The 19,828-nt window shown below is 41.0% G+C and overlaps 1 protein-coding gene across 4 annotated transcripts; it reads left to right on the top strand.

The window, feature by feature from the left end:
- The first annotated feature begins 459 nt into the window (after positions 1-459).
- Positions 460-18,691, top strand: CBX1 (chromobox 1). Of its 4 annotated transcripts, XM_036451293.2 has the most exons (6): positions 460-599; positions 10,296-10,472; positions 11,190-11,367; positions 13,188-13,282; positions 13,397-13,482; positions 15,837-15,959. In XM_036451293.2, the coding sequence occupies exons 2-5, from the start codon at positions 10,333-10,335 to the stop codon at positions 13,473-13,475; spliced, it is 492 nt and encodes a 163-aa protein (XP_036307186.1). In that variant the 5' UTR covers positions 460-599; positions 10,296-10,332; the 3' UTR covers positions 13,476-13,482; positions 15,837-15,959. The 4 variants fall into 4 exon arrangements, with proteins under 4 accessions (XP_036307186.1, XP_036307185.1, XP_036307182.1 ...); XM_036451292.2 differs by lacking the exons at positions 13,397-13,482; positions 15,837-15,959 and adding an exon at positions 17,413-18,691; XM_036451289.2 differs by lacking the exon at positions 13,397-13,482 and having other exon boundaries at positions 15,837-17,357.
- Positions 18,692-19,828: the final 1,137 nt, after the last annotated feature.

The raw sequence follows: 19,828 nt of genomic DNA, 5'->3' as shown, positions 1-19,828 counted from the left end.
TAATCTAAAGGCTGAGAAGTAGGAGCCTTACAGAAACTTGAGGAGGCGATTAAGGATTTCAGAGATTATTGGAGATTTTGTCAAGTTCTGGTGAGAAACCTGCTAAGATTAAAAAATGTTGAGAAATGTGCATTACTCTCCAGAAGGGGTTCATCTTTCGGACCAAGCATCAAGGGACCTGCTTATAAAAGCACACGCTCCCATTTTCTAGGCAACAAGCTTCTAAACGACACTCCCCCCCATCCCAACACCTGGCAGTTTAAAAACTAAAACTCCCTGAAATCCTCGAGCGCGGCGGCGTCAGACGCGCGCGGCCCCCTGGATCTTGTAGTCCCGGGCCGACTTTGTATCCCATAGAGCAGTGCGGCAGGTCGCCGCGCCTGCGCAGTGCGGGCGGCGGGCAGCGCAGAGTGAGGCTCTTTTGTTCGGCTACGGAGAGGGCCGTTGGCTTGGGCCTGCGGTACGCCGCTTCAGCGAGGGGCTCGCCCGCAGCCACTCGGCCTGCTGCTTTTGTGGGCGCCACTCCTCCGGCCCCCCCAGACGTGACGCGCCGGTAGCGCAGCACCGATTCCTCTCGTGCTTTTGGGCGCTGCTCTGAGGTAAGGAGTCCGCTAGAGGCGGGGGAGCGGCGGGGGGTGCGCGGCGGCGGCGGCGGCGGCGGCGGGAATCCCGGGTGAGGGGCCCCCGGCTCGCCGCCGGGCTTGGGAGCGGACCCCGCGCCCTTCCCGCGCCGGGTCTCTCGCCGCGCGCCGGGAGTCGGGACGGCGAGCGCCCGAGGGTGGAAGGGGGCGGGGTGGCGTCCTCCGAGGCGGACGTTACCGCGCTCCGGCGCGGGCCTAGCTCTTGGGGGTCGCCCTGCGCGACCCGGATAGACCCAGGCAAAGCTGACTTTGGATTGGGGGGCCCGGGGGCGGGGGCGGGGGCGGACAGGACGGGGGAGACTTTATGGAAATGTGGGGGACCGGACAGGCCGGGCAGCCTTCGTGCTTGGAATATGTGCGTTTGGAGGGTTCACAGCTGCGAGCCGGAGGTTTGGAAATGGACCCTGAGAACTTGGGGGTCTGGTCGGGGCGCCCGGAGGAATTTCGCCTGCGAGAAACTTGGAGGAAGTTGTAAGAGGGTCCTGCGCCGCCCGAGGTGTGGAGGGATGGATAAGGAAAAGGTGATGTGCCCCATAAGCCGGGAATGGGGGGGAGGAAGGGGAGGAGGAGCCGTTAGTGGCCTGCCCGGGCAGGAGAGCGGGAAAGAGCCGTTAGCGCAGAGGAGGAGGAGGAGGAGGTTTCGGGAGCATTTCCGTGAGGTCTTGAGGGGACACACCTGGCTGCCCTTCCTTCCTGATGGGTCCGGCGGGGAGGCTGTGAAAACAGTGCGAAGAAAGGGTGGTACACGCATTCCTTCCTCTTCCAGGTTTTCTACCGCCTTCATTCCATGCTTCATCAGGAAGTTTAAAAAGTGCATCTCTTAACTTTGATTCAGAATTCGTTTCTTACGTGTTTTTTTTTTTAATATATTATATTGATTTTCTACAGAGAGGAAGGGAGAGGGACAGAGAGCTAGAAACGTCGATGAAAGAGAAACATCCATCAGCTGCCTCCTGCACACTCCCTACTGGGGATGTGCCCTCAACCAAGGTACATGCCCTTGACTGGAATCGAACCTGGGACCCTTCAGTCCTCAGGCCAACGGTCTATCCACTGAGCCAAACCAGTTAGGGCAGTGTATTTTTGACTACAGGATACAAAAACTTTCTAACTATAAATGGAAAGAAAAGGAACAACCATTATATCTTCTAGTACCCATTTTAGTGAGTAGGAAAATGTTTCTTTTTGAGATCACACCATTTAAAACAGGAATTGATGCATTTTTGACATTTTCTAGTAATTTATATTTTGAAGTATACCTTTTTCGTATTCTATTGTATCTTTGGTGGTATAACAGATTTTGCATTAGACCTGATAAGTTTTTCACTTTATAGTTTATTTCTCTGAAGAGCTTTGCTTTTTAAAAAAATATATTTTATTGACTTTTTATGGAGAGGAAGGAAGAGGGATAGAGAGCTAGAAATATTGATGAGAGAGAATCATCGATCGGCTGCCTCCTGTACACCCCCTAATGGGGATGTGCCCCCAACCAAGGTACATGCCCTTGACCGGAATTGAACCTGGGACCTTTCAGTTCGCAGGCTGACGCTCTATCCACTGAGCCAAACTGGTTTTGGCTGATGTAGCTTTCTAATAACTTTTGTTTCATCTTAAACAAAAATATTTGCTTTATATATAGTTGCCCTGATATTTACAGATCCCTGTGGCCTCTCAACCCAAATCTATAGTTTCATTCTGTACCTCCACATACTGTAATGGTAAGGTTTGCCAAGTGTCTAATTACATCCCAGATGATATTCTAATTTTATTCACACATCAGTATTTTACTCCTAGATCCTGGAATTGAAAGGCAGAGATTCCTTTAAAAAATTTTGAGATTCCTTTAAAAAATTAAATCCTTGTTCAGTGGATATGCGGCACAAGTTCTTGTTTTCTACTCAGTCAAGTTTTCCATCTGGAAAGCATTTGCCTTACAAGCAGTCACAGCTAACAGACTAAAAGCAGTTTGGAAACATGAATCAGGAGAACTACAAACTGAATATACTACACATGCTTTCACCTGCCTTTTGATGGCTGGTGTTATAGTTGCTAATGCTCAGCAAAGGTACTTCTTCCTTGTATTCCATTTAGGGTTGGTAGTTAGATTTATTTTGCTGATTCCCTAAAAAGCTGACAGCTTTGTACTTCTGTTCTCTGTTTATCTGAGGCTGAGACGTTCATCTTTATTGCCCCTGTAGGGTTCAACACCTTACTTGGGGCCAGACCTACCTTTGAGTGTCTTAAGTGAAAATAGAAACAGAATGCTTTGGGAAATGCAAGGAAAAGAGAAATAATATTCAGCTTGGTTGGGTAGAGAAATAATACTTAGCTTGGTTTAGCTTATAATATTTAGCTTTTTTTTTAATATATTTTTTATTGATTTTTTACAGAGAGGAGGAGAGAGGGATAGAGAGCTAGAAACGTCAATGAGAGAAACATCAACCAGCTGCCTCTTGCACACCACCTACTGGGGATGTGCCCGCAACCAGTGTTACATGCCCTTGACCGGAATCGAACCCGGGACCTTTCAGTCCACAGACAGACGCTCTACCACTGAGCCAAACTGGTTTCGGCAATATTTAGCTGCTTAATAGTGAGCAAGGCCATGCATTGGAGAAACATGCAGAATATGTTCAGGTTATGGTTTTCTGTTTTGTATTGGTTTTTTAATATATTTTTATTGATTTCAGAGAAAAATCAGTGTTGAGAAAATGACTACTTAGCTGCCTCTTGCACACTTTACACTGACGATCAAGCCCACAAACCGGGCATGTGCCCTGACAAGGAATCAGTGACCTCCAGGTTCGTAGGTTGACATTCAGCTACTGAGCCACACCAGCTGAACTGGTTTTCTGTTTTGACAGCCGTGTAGGTTTTGTGAGGGAAACAGTAGTATAGAATGGTAGGAACCAGAGGATGTCAGATGTTAAATACTGTGGAGTTTGGACTTTAAGGAGGAAGAGGCCTTGTACACCAGGAACCGAACCACACCCTCCTGGTTCATAGCCCAGCGCTAAACCAATGAGCCACAAAATTTGGGTTTACCTTTTTATATTTTATCCTTTGGTCCTGGCTTTGTGCCTTACTATTGGGGACTTTGGGAAATCTTTGCTTCAGTAAGCCTTAGTTTCCTCATTTGTGAAACAGATTTAAAAGAGTTGCTTTAAGGATTGAATTAAGTGCCTTTATAGTCATTAAGTGTTAAGTATTTAATAAATGCTTAGTTATTGTTATGTTATTATCACTTAGCCTTAAGGGGTTCAAAAAAGCTGTACTTTCTGGGTGTCCTTATATTCTGCTAGCCTGACCAAACAGCTACATTGCCTGGGTCTGAGAGGGTTCCTGTGACGTGGAACTTTCTTGGTCACCCTATGTTCCACCCAGGTTCTTAGTAACCGCCCATTGATTTGATTTGGTTTTATAAATAGAGTATTAAAAGCTAGTAGAGCTGTAGATATATTGGTTATTTAATATATTTAAACCTAAGCAAGAAGGGGAAGGAAAACAAGGAATGGAAAAGGGCTAGATCCGTGGTCGGCAAACTGTGGCTTGAGAGCCACATGCGGCTCTTTGACCCCCTTGAGTGTGGCTCTTCCACAAAATACTACGGCCTGGGCGAGTCTATTTTGAAGAAGTGGCATTAGAAGAAGTTTAAGTTTTAAAAATTTGGCTCTCAAAAGAAATTTCAATCGTTGTACTGTTGATATTTGCCTCTGTTGACTAGTGAGTTTGCCAACCACTGGGCTAGATGAAAGAAAGGATGAAGTGGGAAGTGATGTGCACAATTTTGATCACCTGGTCACTACTGCCTACCACTCCCCTCAGTCTAGCTCTTTCTAACCTGGCCATGTTTGTATTCCTCGTAAACCAACCTCTACTTACCTTGGGATTTGGAGTCAATTATTACCTAAACTTGGTGGTGTCTTTTTCTGACTTGCTGAGTTGTCTCCTTGTCATTCGGTTCTCTGTTTAAATGTTACTTAAAGATATTTTTATAGTATTTTTTACTAATTTTGTTTAGATTATCTTTCATTTTTTAATATGAAATACAATTACTATTTATTTTATTATTAAAAATCTTTTTTGTTGAAAGTATTACATTTGTCCCCTTTTTTTCTCCCATTGACTCCTCATAGCCCATCCCTATCCCCTGTCCCAAGCCTCCACCACCCTATTATCTATGTCCATGGGGTCCAAGTTTATAAATTGTATATGCATACAAGTTCTTTGGTTGATCTCTTCCCACCCACCCCACCTTTCCTCATATTCAAAATTCTGTTCCAGGCTTCTATGTCTCTGGACCTACTTTGTTCAGTAGTTTATTATGTTCCACATGAGTGAGATCATGTGATACTTGTCTTTCTCTGGCTTATTTTGCTTAGCATAATAATCTCAGGGTCCTTCCATACTGTCTCAAAGGTTAAGAGATCCTTTTTATTTCACTGCTGCATAGTATTCCACGGTGTAAATGTACCACAGTTTATCCACTCATCTGCTGATGGGCACTTGTGCTGTCTTCAGATCTTAGCTATTGTAACTTGTGCTGCTATGAACATATGGGTTCATACATTCTTTCTGATTGGTGTTTCAGATTTCTTAGGATATATTCCTAGAATTGGGATCACTAGGTCAAAGAGCAGTTACATGCTTACTTTTCTGTAATGGTCGCACCAATCTGCCTTCCCACCAGTGAACTAGTGTTCCCTTGCCAGCACTTGACATTTGTTGATGGTAGCCATTCTGACAGGTGTGAGGTGATAACTCATTGTTGTTTTAATTTGCATCTCTCTGATGATCAGTGACTTTGAGCATTTTTTTCTTGTCTCTTAGCCATCTATATGTTCTATTTAGGTCCTTTGCTCCTTTTTTTTTTTTTTTTTTTTTTGTTATCCTCACCCAAGGAGATTTTTTCATATATCAGAGAGGTAGGGAGGGAAACAAATTGATTGATTGCCTCCTGTACGTGCCTCAACCAGTTGTTACCTCTTTTGATTCTGTTTTAATTATTAATTGGGTCCTCTCTGTTTCTTGATGAGTCTGGCTAAAGATTCATCAATCTTGTTTATCTTTTTAAAGGACCAGCTCTTGGTTTCATTGATTTTTAGTTTCTGTGTCATTTATTTCTGCTCTGATCTTTAGTATGTCCTTTTCTTTCTTTCTTTCTTTCTTTTTTTTAATATATATTTTATTGATTTTTAACAGAGAGAAAGGGAGAGAGATAGAGAACTAGAAACGTCAATGAGAGAGAAACATCGACCAGCGTGCTACCAGGGATGTGCCCGCAACCAAGGTACATGCCCTTGACCGGAATCGAACCTGGGACCTTTCAGTCCGCAGACCAATGCTCTACCACTGAGCCAAACCGGCTTCGGCTAGTATGTCCTTTTCTTACTCTGGGCTTTTCTTCTTGTTCTCTTTCTAATTCTTTAAATTGTAAGGTTAAATAGTTGATTATTAACTTATTTTGTTTTTTCCTTTTGTGTGTTTTGTTTTGAGGTACACCTGTAATGCTGTGAACTTCCCTCTCAGGAATGCTTTTGCTGTGTCCCAGAGGTTTGGGGTTGTTGTGCATTCATTTTCATTTGTTTCTAGGAAGTTTCCATTTCTTTCTTGATCTCATTGGTAATCCATTCATTGTTTAATAACATGCTATTTAGCCTCCATGTGCCAGAGTGTTTTTACTGTAGTTGATTTCTCAGTTCATTCTATTATGATCTGAGAAGATGTTTGGTATGATTTCAGTCTTCTTGAACTTAGTAGTAGAGTCTTGTTTTCTGTCCTAACCTGTGGTCTCTCTCTGATAATTACCCATGTGTACTTGAGAAAAGTATATATTTTGCAGCTTTGGGGTGAAATGTTCTATAAATGTCAATTAAATCCATCTGATCCAGTGTGTCATTTTTTAAAATATATTTTTATTGACTTTTTACAGAGAGGAAGGGAGAGGGATAGAGTTAGAAACATCAATGAGAGAGAAACATTGATTATTGCCTCCTGCACACCCCCTACTGGGGATGTGCCCACAACCAAAGTACATGCCCTTGATCAGAATCGAACCTGGGACCTTTCAGTCCAAAGGCCGATGCTCTATCTACTGAGCCAAACCGGTTTTGGCAGGGCCAGTGTGTAATTTTTTTTAAATATATTTTTATTGATTTCAGAGAGGAAGGGAAAGGGGAGGGGAACATCATTGATGAGAAAAATCATTGATTGGCTGCTTCCTATACACTTCACACTGGGGATCAAGCCCACAACTTAGGCATGTGACCTAACCAGGAATTGAGCCATGACCTCCTGGTTCATAGGTTGATGCTCAACCACTGAGTCATACTGGCTGGGCTGATTATGGCACTTTTGATACCATAATTTGGTTGCCAGGATGCTTGGGGGGGGGGGGGGGGGTGGCAAATAGTGTTGGTTAAAGGGTCCACCCTCCCCCCTCAATATGCTGCAACACTGATCTGAGTTACTTTGAAGTTTTCTTGCAAGCAATTCTAATTGAGAACTCTCCTTCAAACTATCTCTGCTGGTGTTTAGAGACTGCCATCTTCAGGAAGTGGAGGTTTCCTTTAAAATAATCCATTTGGAAGCTATAAGAGAATAATTGGCCTGTCATATATTTAAGGGGCTCTTGGCTCTTTTGAAGGTACTAGATTCTATAGGAAGAATGGGTTGCATTCTGTTGAGTTTGAAAACAGCTTATTCAGAAGCCTAGAGAACTACCTATAAATAATGGAGGAAATACATTCGGAAGCATGGCTGAGAATCCTCAATGCAAAAAAATCCAATTTCTGGAGGTAGATGCAGGGATGAGCCCATTAAGAAAGCTCAAGAGAAAAATGGGAGTCTTCATTCTTCTTATTTGAATTGTTTTTAGGACAATAATTTGTGTAAAGATGTAAATCAAGAGGTCTTAGGTACTTTGGATTTCCCCATTTAGGAAGTTTTCTTTTCCTGACTTTAAGGATTTTATTCTTGTTCTTTGCTGTGATTCCTACTCCCTGGAGCCATGCTAATGGGAAAGAGAGGCTTGTAGTAGCTAGAGACTGCCAGAAGCTGACCTGACCGTTTGGTTCCTAATAGCAGGACCCAGATGGACAGTATTCAATGCCATTTATTTTTCTTTTTTAAGGATAGATCTCATTTTGTAATTTTTCAAAGTAAGTTTATTGAGATAACATTACAACGTTATAATTTTCAGATGATAGATTATAAATTAATATCTATACACTTAATTGTGTGCTCCCCACCCTCAGTCTAGTTTCCTTTACCGTAAGTAAAATGCTGTTTCTTTTTGTAAGGCAATTATAGGTATTAATGTAGATAACATTGAGCCTTAAATAGCTCTGAATTTTGGTGCCATGGTAATAGAATACCTTTTCTTTCTTAAATTTAATTAGTTAGAAGGGTTATTAGCGGACAGTTACTGTTTTTTGGATTATCTGTAACCTATTGTTTTCCTTCCATCTCTTGAGAAAGGGAATGTCTTCCAGTTGTCATGTCCAGATTAATATAGGGAGTTGTCTAGCCCTTTGTTCTCTGCTCTTTTTTAAAATACATTTTTATTGATTTTGTACAGAGAGAAGGGAGAGAGATAGAGAGTTAGAAACATCGATGAGAGAGAGTCATCGATCAGCTGCCTCTTGCACACCCCCTACTGGGGATATGCCTGCAACCAAGATACATGCCCTTGACCGGAATCAAACCTAGGACCTTTCAGTCCCCAAGCTGACACTCTATCCATTGAGCCAAACCGGTTTCGGCTGTTCTCTGCTCTTTTTAAACAAAAACTGACCATGAATGTTGCTACCCCTTCAATCAACAGTGAAAATAAGGAAGCAAGTAGTAGCACTTGTTCTGGGGGAAACATCGCTGCATTTATCCTAAAGGAAAATGGACTTTTCTTTACTCATAAAATAACATTTGTCACATGGCAATCAGAACTTGAAAACCTGAATCAAGCCTCTCCCTTCAAAAGCACAGCCTCTCCCTCTCCCTTCTCTAAAATCAATAAAAATATATATATATTTTTAAAAGATCCATAATGATGATCCTGACTTTTATGAAAAGTTTGTTAATTTCATAGTCTATAGATGGATTATTTCTAAAATACTATAGTGCATTCTTTCTCTGCAGTCCAGTTGTAAAGTATTTGGAAGTTTCTACAACCAGTTTAACCAAACCAGATTGGGCATTGTCTGAAATTCAAACATGGTAGTAACTTCTTTATTGTTTGGATCATCTGCCATACTCTTGGATTGTTTGTATCTCATTCTGAGCAAGTGATCCATCAATTTGTAGATTTTGGCCAATTTTGTAGAACAATTTTGTTGTGTTGGTATCTTATGGTGCCACCTACTGACACAAATTGGTAAACATAAGGCTTTAAGCCTAACAGAAGTCAAAGAATTGTATGAAGGACAAAAGAAAGTATATTAAAATCAATAACAAATATATTTAAGCCGAAACCGGTTTGGCTCAGTGGATAGAGCGTCAGCCTGCGGACTGAAAGGTCCTGGGTTCGATTCCGGTCAAGGGCATGTACCTTGGTTGCGGGCACATCCCCAGTAGGGGGTGTGCAAGAGGCAGCTGATGTTTCTCTCTCATCGATGTTTCTAACTCTCTATACCTCTCTTTCTCTCTGTAAAAAAATCAAAATATATTAAATATATATATATATATTTTTTTTTTTAAGTATATTTATAGGGGACTAGAATTTTAGCACTGGAAAAACCTTTAGAAAGGTTATCCAGCCTGATTATGTATTTTAAGAATAAAATCTGGTTCTATTATTTGTGATAACTAAGCTTTTCCCCTAATTTTCCAAAAAATTTCAGCCTTAGAAATAAAATAAATAGAATGAGAAGTTAAGAAATTTGTGATGTATAAATTAATTGTGGCATTCAGGAAAAAAAAAAATCTTTTTATTGATTTTGGAGAGGGAGGGAGGGAGAGAGAGAAACATGGATGAGAGAGAATCATGGATCGGCTGCCTCCTACAGCCAAGGGGAATTAAGCCTGCAACCCAGGCATGTGCCCTTGGCCAGAATTGAACCCAGGACCCTTCGGTCCACAGCCACTGAGCCAAACCAGCCAGGGCTGCATAAAGAATCTTAAGGGGACTTAAAAGAGAGAGTCTTTTAACAGTGCAGAGGAATGGGTTATATACATATACAAAAGGGAAAATTAACTAGACGTTTAATAAATAGGACAAATTATTTCCCACGCTAAAAATTCAAGTCCAGTACTATAATGAAGTGGAAAACAGAATAGGAAAAGTACAGATCAGAGGGTTATATGTATATGTTTTATGTATGTACATTATTTTTAGGATTGGTTTTATTTCAATATAATATAGTTTAGATATGCTTTATAGTAAAGGGGATATTGGGAACTTTTTAACTTAAAATATGTATAAAATTTTATGTAGCTATTCAAGAATAAGTTTTTCTGTGAGATTAGATAAAGCTATTTATGAACTAACTTTCTAGCTGAGTATATCAGCAAATTTCATTGTGTATTGAAGATGAATAGACAGAGCACTTAAATAAGCAGAACACACTATTAAAATCATCTATTATGTCCCTGCTTTTCTTAGCATCCATATATTCACCTAACCAACAACTTACATCCTTTTTATTTTCTTTATTTTAGCAGCGTCACCCTTTATACCAGAAAACTGGCGGGCACTATGGGGAAGAAACAAAACAAGAAGAAAGTGGAGGAGGTGCTAGAAGAGGAAGAAGAGGAATATGTGGTGGAAAAAGTTCTCGACCGTCGAGTGGTGAAGGGCAAAGTGGAATACCTCCTCAAGTGGAAGGGGTTCTCAGAGTAAGTGTCCCTTGACCTGGGTGAATCCATTCATTTAATCACCAACATTTCTCAGGGGTCGAGGAATGTCAAGGGCTAGGGTGTTCCAATGGGTGCGGTGTGACTCAGGCCTGGCCTTCATGGTTTATAATCTAACTAGGAAAATGGTCTATATGTATAAATTGCTATAATACAAGACAGCGATTTCTGAGGGACAATTTTGTGTGTGGCTTTAGACTGATACAAATTTGCAAGAGAAAGTAATTTTTTAAAATATATTTTATTGATTTTTTACAGAGGAAGAGAGAGGGATAGAGAATTAGAAACATCGATGAGAGAGAATCGTCGATCAGCTGCCTCTTGCACACCCCCTACTGGGAATGTGCCCGAAACCAAAGTACATGCCCTTGACCGGAATCAAACCCGGGACCCTTCAGTCCTCTATCCACTGAGCCAAACTGGTTTCCGCAGTAATTTTTTTTTTTTTTTTTTTAAGAGGCTAGTTTCTAAATTTTAAATTTGTACTAAAAATAAAAAGCACACCCCTACTCCCCTGTCCCTATCCTTGACCCCAAGAAATTTTAACTTTGCTCAGTTCTTGGTCTTGGACAAAATCTAGCTACTCACTGTTAACTCCTCTTTGCCAAGGACACCCAGCTCTTGTCCTCCTGTGCTTCTCCTTTTTATGAGTATGCTAACTTTAAGTGGAAAGTGACTCACGGTGTCCTTTGATTTCAGTGAGGACAACACGTGGGAGCCAGAAGAGAACTTGGATTGCCCTGACCTCATTGCTGAGTTCTTACAATCACAGAAAACAGCACATGAGACAGATAAATCAGATGGAGGCAAACGCAAAGCTGACTCTGATTCTGAAGATAAGGGAGAGGAGAGCAAACCAAAGAAGAAGAAAGAAGAGGTAAGGGTAGGAGTAAGCATTGTTACTAGCCACAGTTCTTACTGCTGTCAATGAAGCTGAAAGCCAGATAATTTCAGTACTTTTGTTCTTCTGCTTCTTGAATATGAGCAGCCCTCCCTCAGCCCTTCTGGAATCTTAGATAGGCTAATGCTTACAGAGTATTTGGGGGCTCACTACTCTCAAAGACAACCACATAACCTACTTTTATTTTTATTTATTTTTAAAATGTATTGATTTTTTTTTTTTTTTTTTTTTTTTTTTTTTTTTACAGAGAGGAAGAGAGAGGGATAGAGAGTTAGAAACAACGATGAGAGAGAAATATCAATCAGCTGCCTCCTGCACACCTTCTACTGGGAATTTGCCCGCAACCAAGGTACATGCCTTTGACCGGAATCGAACCTGGGACCTTTTAGTCCTCAGACCACCTCTTTATCCACTGAGCCAAACCAGTTTCGGCTAATCTTTTATTTTATGTGAAGGTTCAGGAACAATTCATTCCTGTAACTTGATAGCATTCAGTGTTTTGTTTTGTTTTTATGTATTTTTATTGACTTCAGAGAGAAAGGGAGAGAGAGAAACATCAACCATGAGAATCATTGAGCCCTAACCAGTTTAGTTCAGTGGATAGAGCATTGGCCTGCAAACTAAAGGATCCCAGTTTCTATTCTAATCGAGGGCTTGTATCTTAGTATGGGTTGTGCAGGAGATAGCTGATAGATGTTTCTCATCAATGTTTCTAACTATATCCTTTTCCCTTCCTCTCTCTAAAAAAAATCAATATGTATATATTTTTAAATAAGAGAGAATCATTGATTTGGCTGTCTCCTGTGTGCCCCACACTGGGGATTGAGCATGCAACCTAGGCATGTGCCCTGACCAGGAATTGAACCTTGACTTCCTGGTTCATAGGGTCGACACTCAATCACTGAGTCATGCTGGCCAGGTTGTTTTGTTTTCTTAAAAATAGTTTATTGATTTTTAGAGAGAGAAAAGAAGAAGGAGAAGAAACATTGATCAACTACCTCCTGCACTCCCCTTACCAGAGATCAAGCCCACAATATGGGCATGTGCCCTTGACCAGGAATCAAATCAGCAACCTCCTGGTACATGGGACAATGCCCAACCAACTGGGCCACACCAGCCAGGATGCAGTCGGTATTTTATAATCATTACAGGTTGAGGTAGCTATTTTAATCCATTATCACTACCTTAAAGTAAGTTGTCTTTTTTACATATATTTGTATAATAATAAAAGGATAATATGCTAATTAGAACGACCTTCTGATGACCATGCTATGACTCCCAGGACAGGTACAATGCAATTGGTCCGGGGCCCAGCCATCACCCCGTGATTGCCCCACAGAGGGAGGCCCAGGCCACTGGCCGGCAGGGCAATCAATCGAGGGGAGGAGGGGGGCTCCACAATTGCCCCAAAGAGGGAGGCCCGATGCTGGAGGGAAGGAAGGCCTACTCCTTCTTGCATGAATTTCATGCATTGGTCCTCTAGAGTGAGTGTGTGTGTGTGTCCCACAACCCAAGCAAGTGCCTTGACTGGGAATCGAAACATGACCTCCTGGTTTCATAGGTCAACTCTTTGTTAACATCTTTTTTGCTTTAAGGTGTGTGTCCCTTTTTACATGTGAGGAAACCTCAAACATTTCAGACCTTGATGGGATTTTCAGTTCTGAAAGGCTTGGAACCATGGTATTGGTGAAATATTGGCAAAAGAGTTTGCGTACATGAATTAGAGAAAGAGGAGTAACTCCGGTCTGGATAGCAGTCCATGTACTTAAAACGGTTCAATCCCTCTGGTTTTGCAGCCAGAAAAGCCTCGAGGCTTTGCCCGAGGTTTGGAGCCGGAACGGATTATAGGAGCTACAGACTCCAGTGGAGAGCTCATGTTCCTGATGAAATGGTGAGTGCCAGGAGCTGTGTGTGTGTGTGTGTGTGTGTGTGTGTGTTGTTTTTGTTTTTTTTTCCTCCCGTTTGTTCCATGCCAGAGAAAAGAGCTGGATCTTCGAAATTCCAGTCACCCAGGTGTGAAATCTTTAAGATGGCATAGTCCTTCGATAATGACCCTCGGCCTGACTGTCAACTTGGACTCATGATTTACAGGTAGGGGTCCTTAGGATTTTCAGATCTTTGGCCATTTTTTTAAGAGGTGGGAGAAAATCTAGAGTGGAGAGGGTATGGGAAGGACTCACATTTCACTTTCCTAGGTGAAAGGAAAAAATATGAAATGTGATTGAACCACCCTTCCCTTCTACCACCTCCTTAATAAAGAGAAATTAGCTTGGCCCCAGGCTCAGAAATTCTGTTATCTTCTCTAGGTTAGGAAAGAATTTCTGTAGTTTTTCCTTCGTCCTTAAATTAAGATTTTTTTCCAATTTGTACAGTTCCAAGATCAGCCAGCAGGGGTCATATATTGAGCATAGAGCATGTCTACATTTTTCTCCATTAAGTATAAACACCAATGATAGCAGTCCTCTATGAAACAGCTTAATGGAAACAGTGTCTTGAGAATCTTAAGAACTGTAATTAACCCAAAATTTTGGATAATTTACCTATCTTGTCCAAAAGGAAGGCATCACTTTTTTTTTTTAATTGAAAATACCTATGCTTTTTCCCTCTCAAGTGGATCTCAATCATTGTTTTTAAAATATAAGGAGTGAATAATTCTAAGCCTTTGCCTATGAAGACAACATTATAGGTGTTTTGTCCTTTTGCCAGTTTAGAACCTTCTCTGAAAGAGAGGTCTAAGTTTAACACCCAAGAAAGCCTACAGCTAGCTAAACCTGTTTTCTTCCTGTGCATTCCCTGGTTGTTTACTGAATCTAACCTTTTAGCTGATTGATTGCTAGCCCATAGAAGGAATATTTTTTGTTTGTTTGTTTTTTTATGTGTGGGAGGTGTGTTGTGTTGCTTTTTTTTTTTTTTTTTTTAATAGTTTATTTTTTAAGGTGCTTCATTTGGAGGGAAAGAATTGATTCCAGGAGTTATTCAGTCCAGCTAGAGTGTACTTTCTCTATCTGCATTTGACCTGAGTTAGACTAGTATCTTCATGTTGCCTAAGATTATAATCCTTTGATTGACTCACTGCTGTGTGTAAAGATTATAGCTAAATATAATCCAGTATGTTAAGATTGATTTTGATTATAAAACCAAGTTCATTTTGAGGTTATTTTTCTGGGGAGTGGAGATACTTGTCCATTTCCAAAAATAGCAAATATTCCTATGAAGTGAAATGATTGAACTTACTTCTGAGGACATTGTTGAACAAGGGGCAGCCTGCTTCGTGTTCCCATACTGTTACACTCCTTTCTCTCAATTCCATTATTCAGAAATGCACCTTACCAGCTTAGTCCTTAATGCTGTGGAGCTGTGGAACTTTTTACTATCTTGCTGGGTTTCTGGAACTTTTGAGTGGTGATTCATCAGAGATTCTATCTCGTGCGCCAGTGGGGTCCCTTAGGCTGAAACCGCGCCTCAGATATCCCTCAAGGGATCCTGGATTGTGAGAGGGTGCTGTGGGGGAGGACTCCAGAGTGTGTCTGGCCTATCTTGCCCAGTCCCTATTGGCTGGACCCCATCCACAAGCTAACCTACCAGTCAGAGCATCTGCCCCCTGGTGGTCAGTGTGTGTCATAGCAACTGGTCAAATGGTCAAACAGAGTGACACTTAGCATATTAGCCTTTTATAGATAGATAAACAGAATGACACTTAGCATATTAGCCTTTTATAGATAGATAGATGATAGATAGATAGATAGATAGATAGATAGATAGATAGATAGATACTGCCTGCCCTATACTACTACTTCCATCTGGAGCATTCCCAATGACCTATAGATAGAGTTTACTCTTTTGTCCCTTGGAATAGATGTGATTTTTTACATTTTGAGGACATTTTAATATTCAGAAGAACATAGGAATTGCGTTATAGTCCATTTTCTACTTCCCAATGTTGAAGAACCGTTTCAAAGCACCTGGAAGTTCTGGCATATCTGTGAGCATGCCATTTGGTAACGTTAAACGGTATAATTATGAGTTAGCAACAAAGTGTTCGTCTGCATTGGCTCTGGCCAGTGTGAGATTGGTATTCAGTGTTACACAACATAGTGTAAACCCCATTACAAAGCCAAGCTCTCCATGGACCCCTAGCAGCTGGCATATGGCTTTTGGAAGAGGGCAGTAGCCTTTGTTTTCTCTCGGAGAACCTGAGAGTGGTGCTTTTTCTGGTCTTTCCCAGAGGTTCACATGTGGTAGATTGAATTAGATCACCTACCTTTTGACAAAGACATCCAAAGGGGATTTTCAACAGGATATCTACAAGAGTGTCACTTAACTAAAAAGCTGTCAGTAAATGCTGCTTTCGCCGTATTAACGCCCTTCCCTAACTTATGCTTCTTACCCAAGTTGGGAGACCGCTAACACCTGGTCTCAAAGTCTCTCTGTGCTTTATTCTGCAGGAAAAACTCTGATGAGGCTGACCTGGTCCCAGCCAAGGAAGCCAATGTCAAGTGCCCCCAGGTTGTCATATCCTTCTATGAGGAAAGGCTGACGTGGCATTCCTATCCCTCAGAGGATGATGACAAAAAAGATGACAAGAATTAACTCTCTTGAGTACCGGCCCCTGTCACATCTGACTGTGGGTTTCAAGGGGGGCGGGAAGGAGTTCTACTTGTCCTGACACCATAGAAGTGGCTTGAGAAGATGTCCTTTGAAGAGCCAGTATCGTTTCTGTGCCCTACAGCAGCCCAAGTGCTTTAAGCCGTTCCATGCTGTATAGTTTGCACACTCATCCACGTGGAGGGGAAGGAGGATAAGTGTTTCAAGGCATTCGTTCTGCACTTTGCTGAGAAAAGCAAAGGGCCTTCTATGAAGGATAAAACTTGCAGAACGGGTATGTGTGAGAGCAAAAAGATACTGTAGATCTTCAAAGAGCATCTCCACAACCCACAGCCTTCTTCCCAATAGTGTTAACTGCATTTTTACAGCGTAGCATGTGTGTAGTTTTTTGCTATTACTGCTGTATTATTTGGGGGTGGGAGGGATGGGGTAGGAAGAGAGATGAGTAGGATTGTTTTTATTAAAATTTGGGACCTGGTTGTGGAAATGGTGAAACAATGAAAAGAAGAAACTGCTAATGATTTGGTTTTGGTGTCCAGAATATCTTCTTTTTAAAAAATGTAATTGGCAATTTAATTGAGGACTCTAAGAGACTGTTTAAAAGCTGTGAATGCCTGAAACTTACAGGCCAAGGTGTTCCCTGCCTGAGATTAATTCTGTTCCCATCAAAAGACTAAACCAGTTGATAAGTTACCAAAGCTGCCATTTGGGGCCGGGGGTCAGGGAGGACGGACATTAGTTGAGAAGGGAAAGTCTTTTATTGGAGCATATATATACAGGCAGATCGTTCTGTCTTAGAGGTGCTAATTCTTAAAATTGACAAGACCCTTTCTTTTCTAATTATGAAGCTATAGATATTAGCTTGTCCATCCAAGCTTCTGGCTGAGGTGTTTGGGGGGAGGCAAAGAGGATGGTATAGGAGGTGTGAGAGTAAAGAGAGGGCCCATGTTTTAGGATGGGAAAGCTCTTGGAGCCTCTCTGTTTTTTGAACTTTGAACTCTGAAACCATTGGTGGCAGGGGTCAGTCACTGACAGCACAAGTTCATTGAATCACTTCAAGAGTTGGATTATTTCAAAAGCCCTGGTCTCACAAGAAGATTAAACTTTCATTTTCATACTGGGGCAGTGGTTCACTTTAAAACACACACAAAAAATTTTTTTAATCCCAAGAATTAACTGATACCTAAAATGCTGTCTTTACTCATAAACTCCATCAGTTATTGATATCATTCAGACCTACATCTAGAACTTCATTGTAAAATCCTTTTCGGTATGTGTTAGATTTCTGTGAAAACGTTTTAAATGTAAACTTCATACAACACTGTCAGTTTTTGTTTTAATAAAACTATAGATTTATAATCCTTGATTTGTCTTAAGTCTTGCCAGAAACCCTCCTTGCCTTTTATTACCTTGTAGGTTCAGCCTGTTGGAAACAACTTCCACACCTGGATGGTTTCATTTCTTTAACACTGTAGGCTTGGGAATCTGGCACCTGGTCTGGAATCTTTGCGTGGTCTCGCTATGTTAATTGAGTAAATATTTATTGGGCATTTATAATTGCTGCAGAGACTGTAAATGTCAAATCATTCTGTCTTTCTTATTGCTCAAAGGTTGGTTGTTTAGCACTCTGTGGCCTGATAACACTTCCAAACTACGGTATGTTTGGAAACATGAGTTTTTGAGTTAGGTTTGGCTTCTGGTTCATGTATTGCATAGATTTGTGTGACCTTAGCTAAATTCAACTTTCCAGAATGTTCAGGAATTAGCCTTGGATTTGACTACTGAATTAAAATATCATCTATTTTCTTAATGTTGTTTTCTGCCTATAATTCTAGAGCCAATATGGGATTTTACTCTCGTCGTTTATAAAAGGGGAAAGTGGGATTTCCACTGAGGTGAAATCAGTGTAAAATATTCAGCTCTTAATACAGAGCATTTGTTTCAAGTAAACTGATGTGTAGATACTGTTTTCAAAATGCCTTTTAGGAGTTTGGGGGGATGTACGGAAAATGGAGCTGGGAGACTTCCTTTGCAGAGGTGTGAGGGTGTGTCCATGTAGCTGGCAGCAGCAGAGCAGTCGGTAACTAACTCAAAAAGAGTTGGGGTGAGATGGGCAATGTTCTGGTTCCATTCTGCATCGTAAGATGCACTGAAACTAACCTTCCACGTTGGTTGTGTCCAGAATGGGCTACTCATCTTTAGCCTTAACCTTTGTAACCTATTTCATTGTTATTTCTGGATTCCTGAACTCTTATAAAACTATATATCATTCTTTCCAGGGAATATCTAAAATTGATATTACATACAATGAAGATTGAAATGGAGATAGATATCCACAATTTTGTTATCTTTATCACATTTCTAGATTCAAGGTTTAAGAATTTTTTCTCAAGTGATTATTGAAGCCATAAATGCATGCAAAAATGTTAGAAATAAAAATACATAGGCACAACAAATCTTAAAAACAAAGTATTCAGAGAACATTTCTTCAGGCATTACAAAATGTGTGTGTTGGATGGCTTCAATGAAATTGCATCATCATAGACCTCTTGCCAGGACTTGAAGAGGAGATAAGTTATTGCCTTAGTTACTGTTACAAAAGGTGAGCGAGCTTACTAATATGATGACAGTATCATTATTGAAGGAGTCCTACACTGACAGAGCCAATGGAAGAAAAAACAAACAAAAACAGCAATAGCCTTGCTCCTCCACTGTCCAGTTGAGTTTCAAGTTGGTACAGTAAATGACCAGTATATTGACCATCTTATCAACTGACAGTGCTCTGGAATAATTACTTAAGCTTTTCAGTGTCATTTGAAAGTTTTGACTACCAACTCTAAATAATTTTTAATAGTTGAGTTTTTAAGTATTTAATTTCAAATACCATCTTCTATACCAGAACTCATTCACACTCAGCTCAATTTGATTTTAACCCATGGCCATTTGGTGTTTTGGCCATGTGTGCTCAGCACATCTTTATAGTCTGTGGCATTGGCAATCTGTATTACAAAGTAATTACTTCCCTCATACAGAAAGAGAAAATGGGAGAGGAAATTGCTATCATTGGGTGGAACTGGAAACTTGAAATGCAAATTTTCTGTAATGCTCCAGATCCTGAACTATGTTTGGAGCTAGGTTCTGTTTGAGCTCATATTAATATGATATGCAAGTTGGATTGTCTCATGAGGATGTTCTTGTTTAAAAATTTAGAGCTGATGCCTGGCCACGTGCCTCAGCGGTGGAACGTTGGTCTATGGTCACGGTTCGATTCCCAGTCGGTGCCCATGCCCAGGTTGTGGACTTGATCCCCACTCTGGGGCATGCAGGAGGCAGCTGATCAATGATTTTCTTTCATCACTGATGTTTCTTTCGCTCTCTCCCTCTCTCTGAAATAAATATATTTTTTAAAAATAAAAATTTAGAGATGATAGGACTGAACTAAGTCCAGGCTCAGTGTTTTCCCTCCTAAAATTTGGAATACCAGTATCACTACTAGGCCAGCATTCAGCTTACTGAAGGAAGGAGTTTTGGCTTCCCTTGCCTCGTAGCAGTAGGAAGCAATCAAGTTAGAGGCATCCTGGTATTCTGGTATACCGTTAAGGAAGTTTGATAGAAAAGCTTAAGATCCCCAGACAGCCATCAGTCTCTGACCTGCACATTACCCTGGGTTTGACTGTTCATCGCTGAGGTTTTACCAAGTTACTGCTTTCCTAAACAATGTGTTCAAGTTGCTATCTCACTTACATGCATGACTTTTAATTGACCTTGGCCTTGGGAGCTTCTTGCTGAATACTGAAAGCAAATGAAATCTGAAATATCCATCCTGTTGGGA

The sequence above is a fragment of the Pipistrellus kuhlii genome, unplaced genomic scaffold (genome assembly GCF_014108245.1).
Source record: "Pipistrellus kuhlii isolate mPipKuh1 unplaced genomic scaffold, mPipKuh1.p scaffold_m20_p_22, whole genome shotgun sequence".
Lineage (NCBI taxonomy): Eukaryota > Metazoa > Chordata > Mammalia > Chiroptera > Vespertilionidae > Pipistrellus > Pipistrellus kuhlii.
Note: the sequence above shows the minus strand (reverse complement) of the source record. Positions and strands in the feature narration are given on the sequence as shown.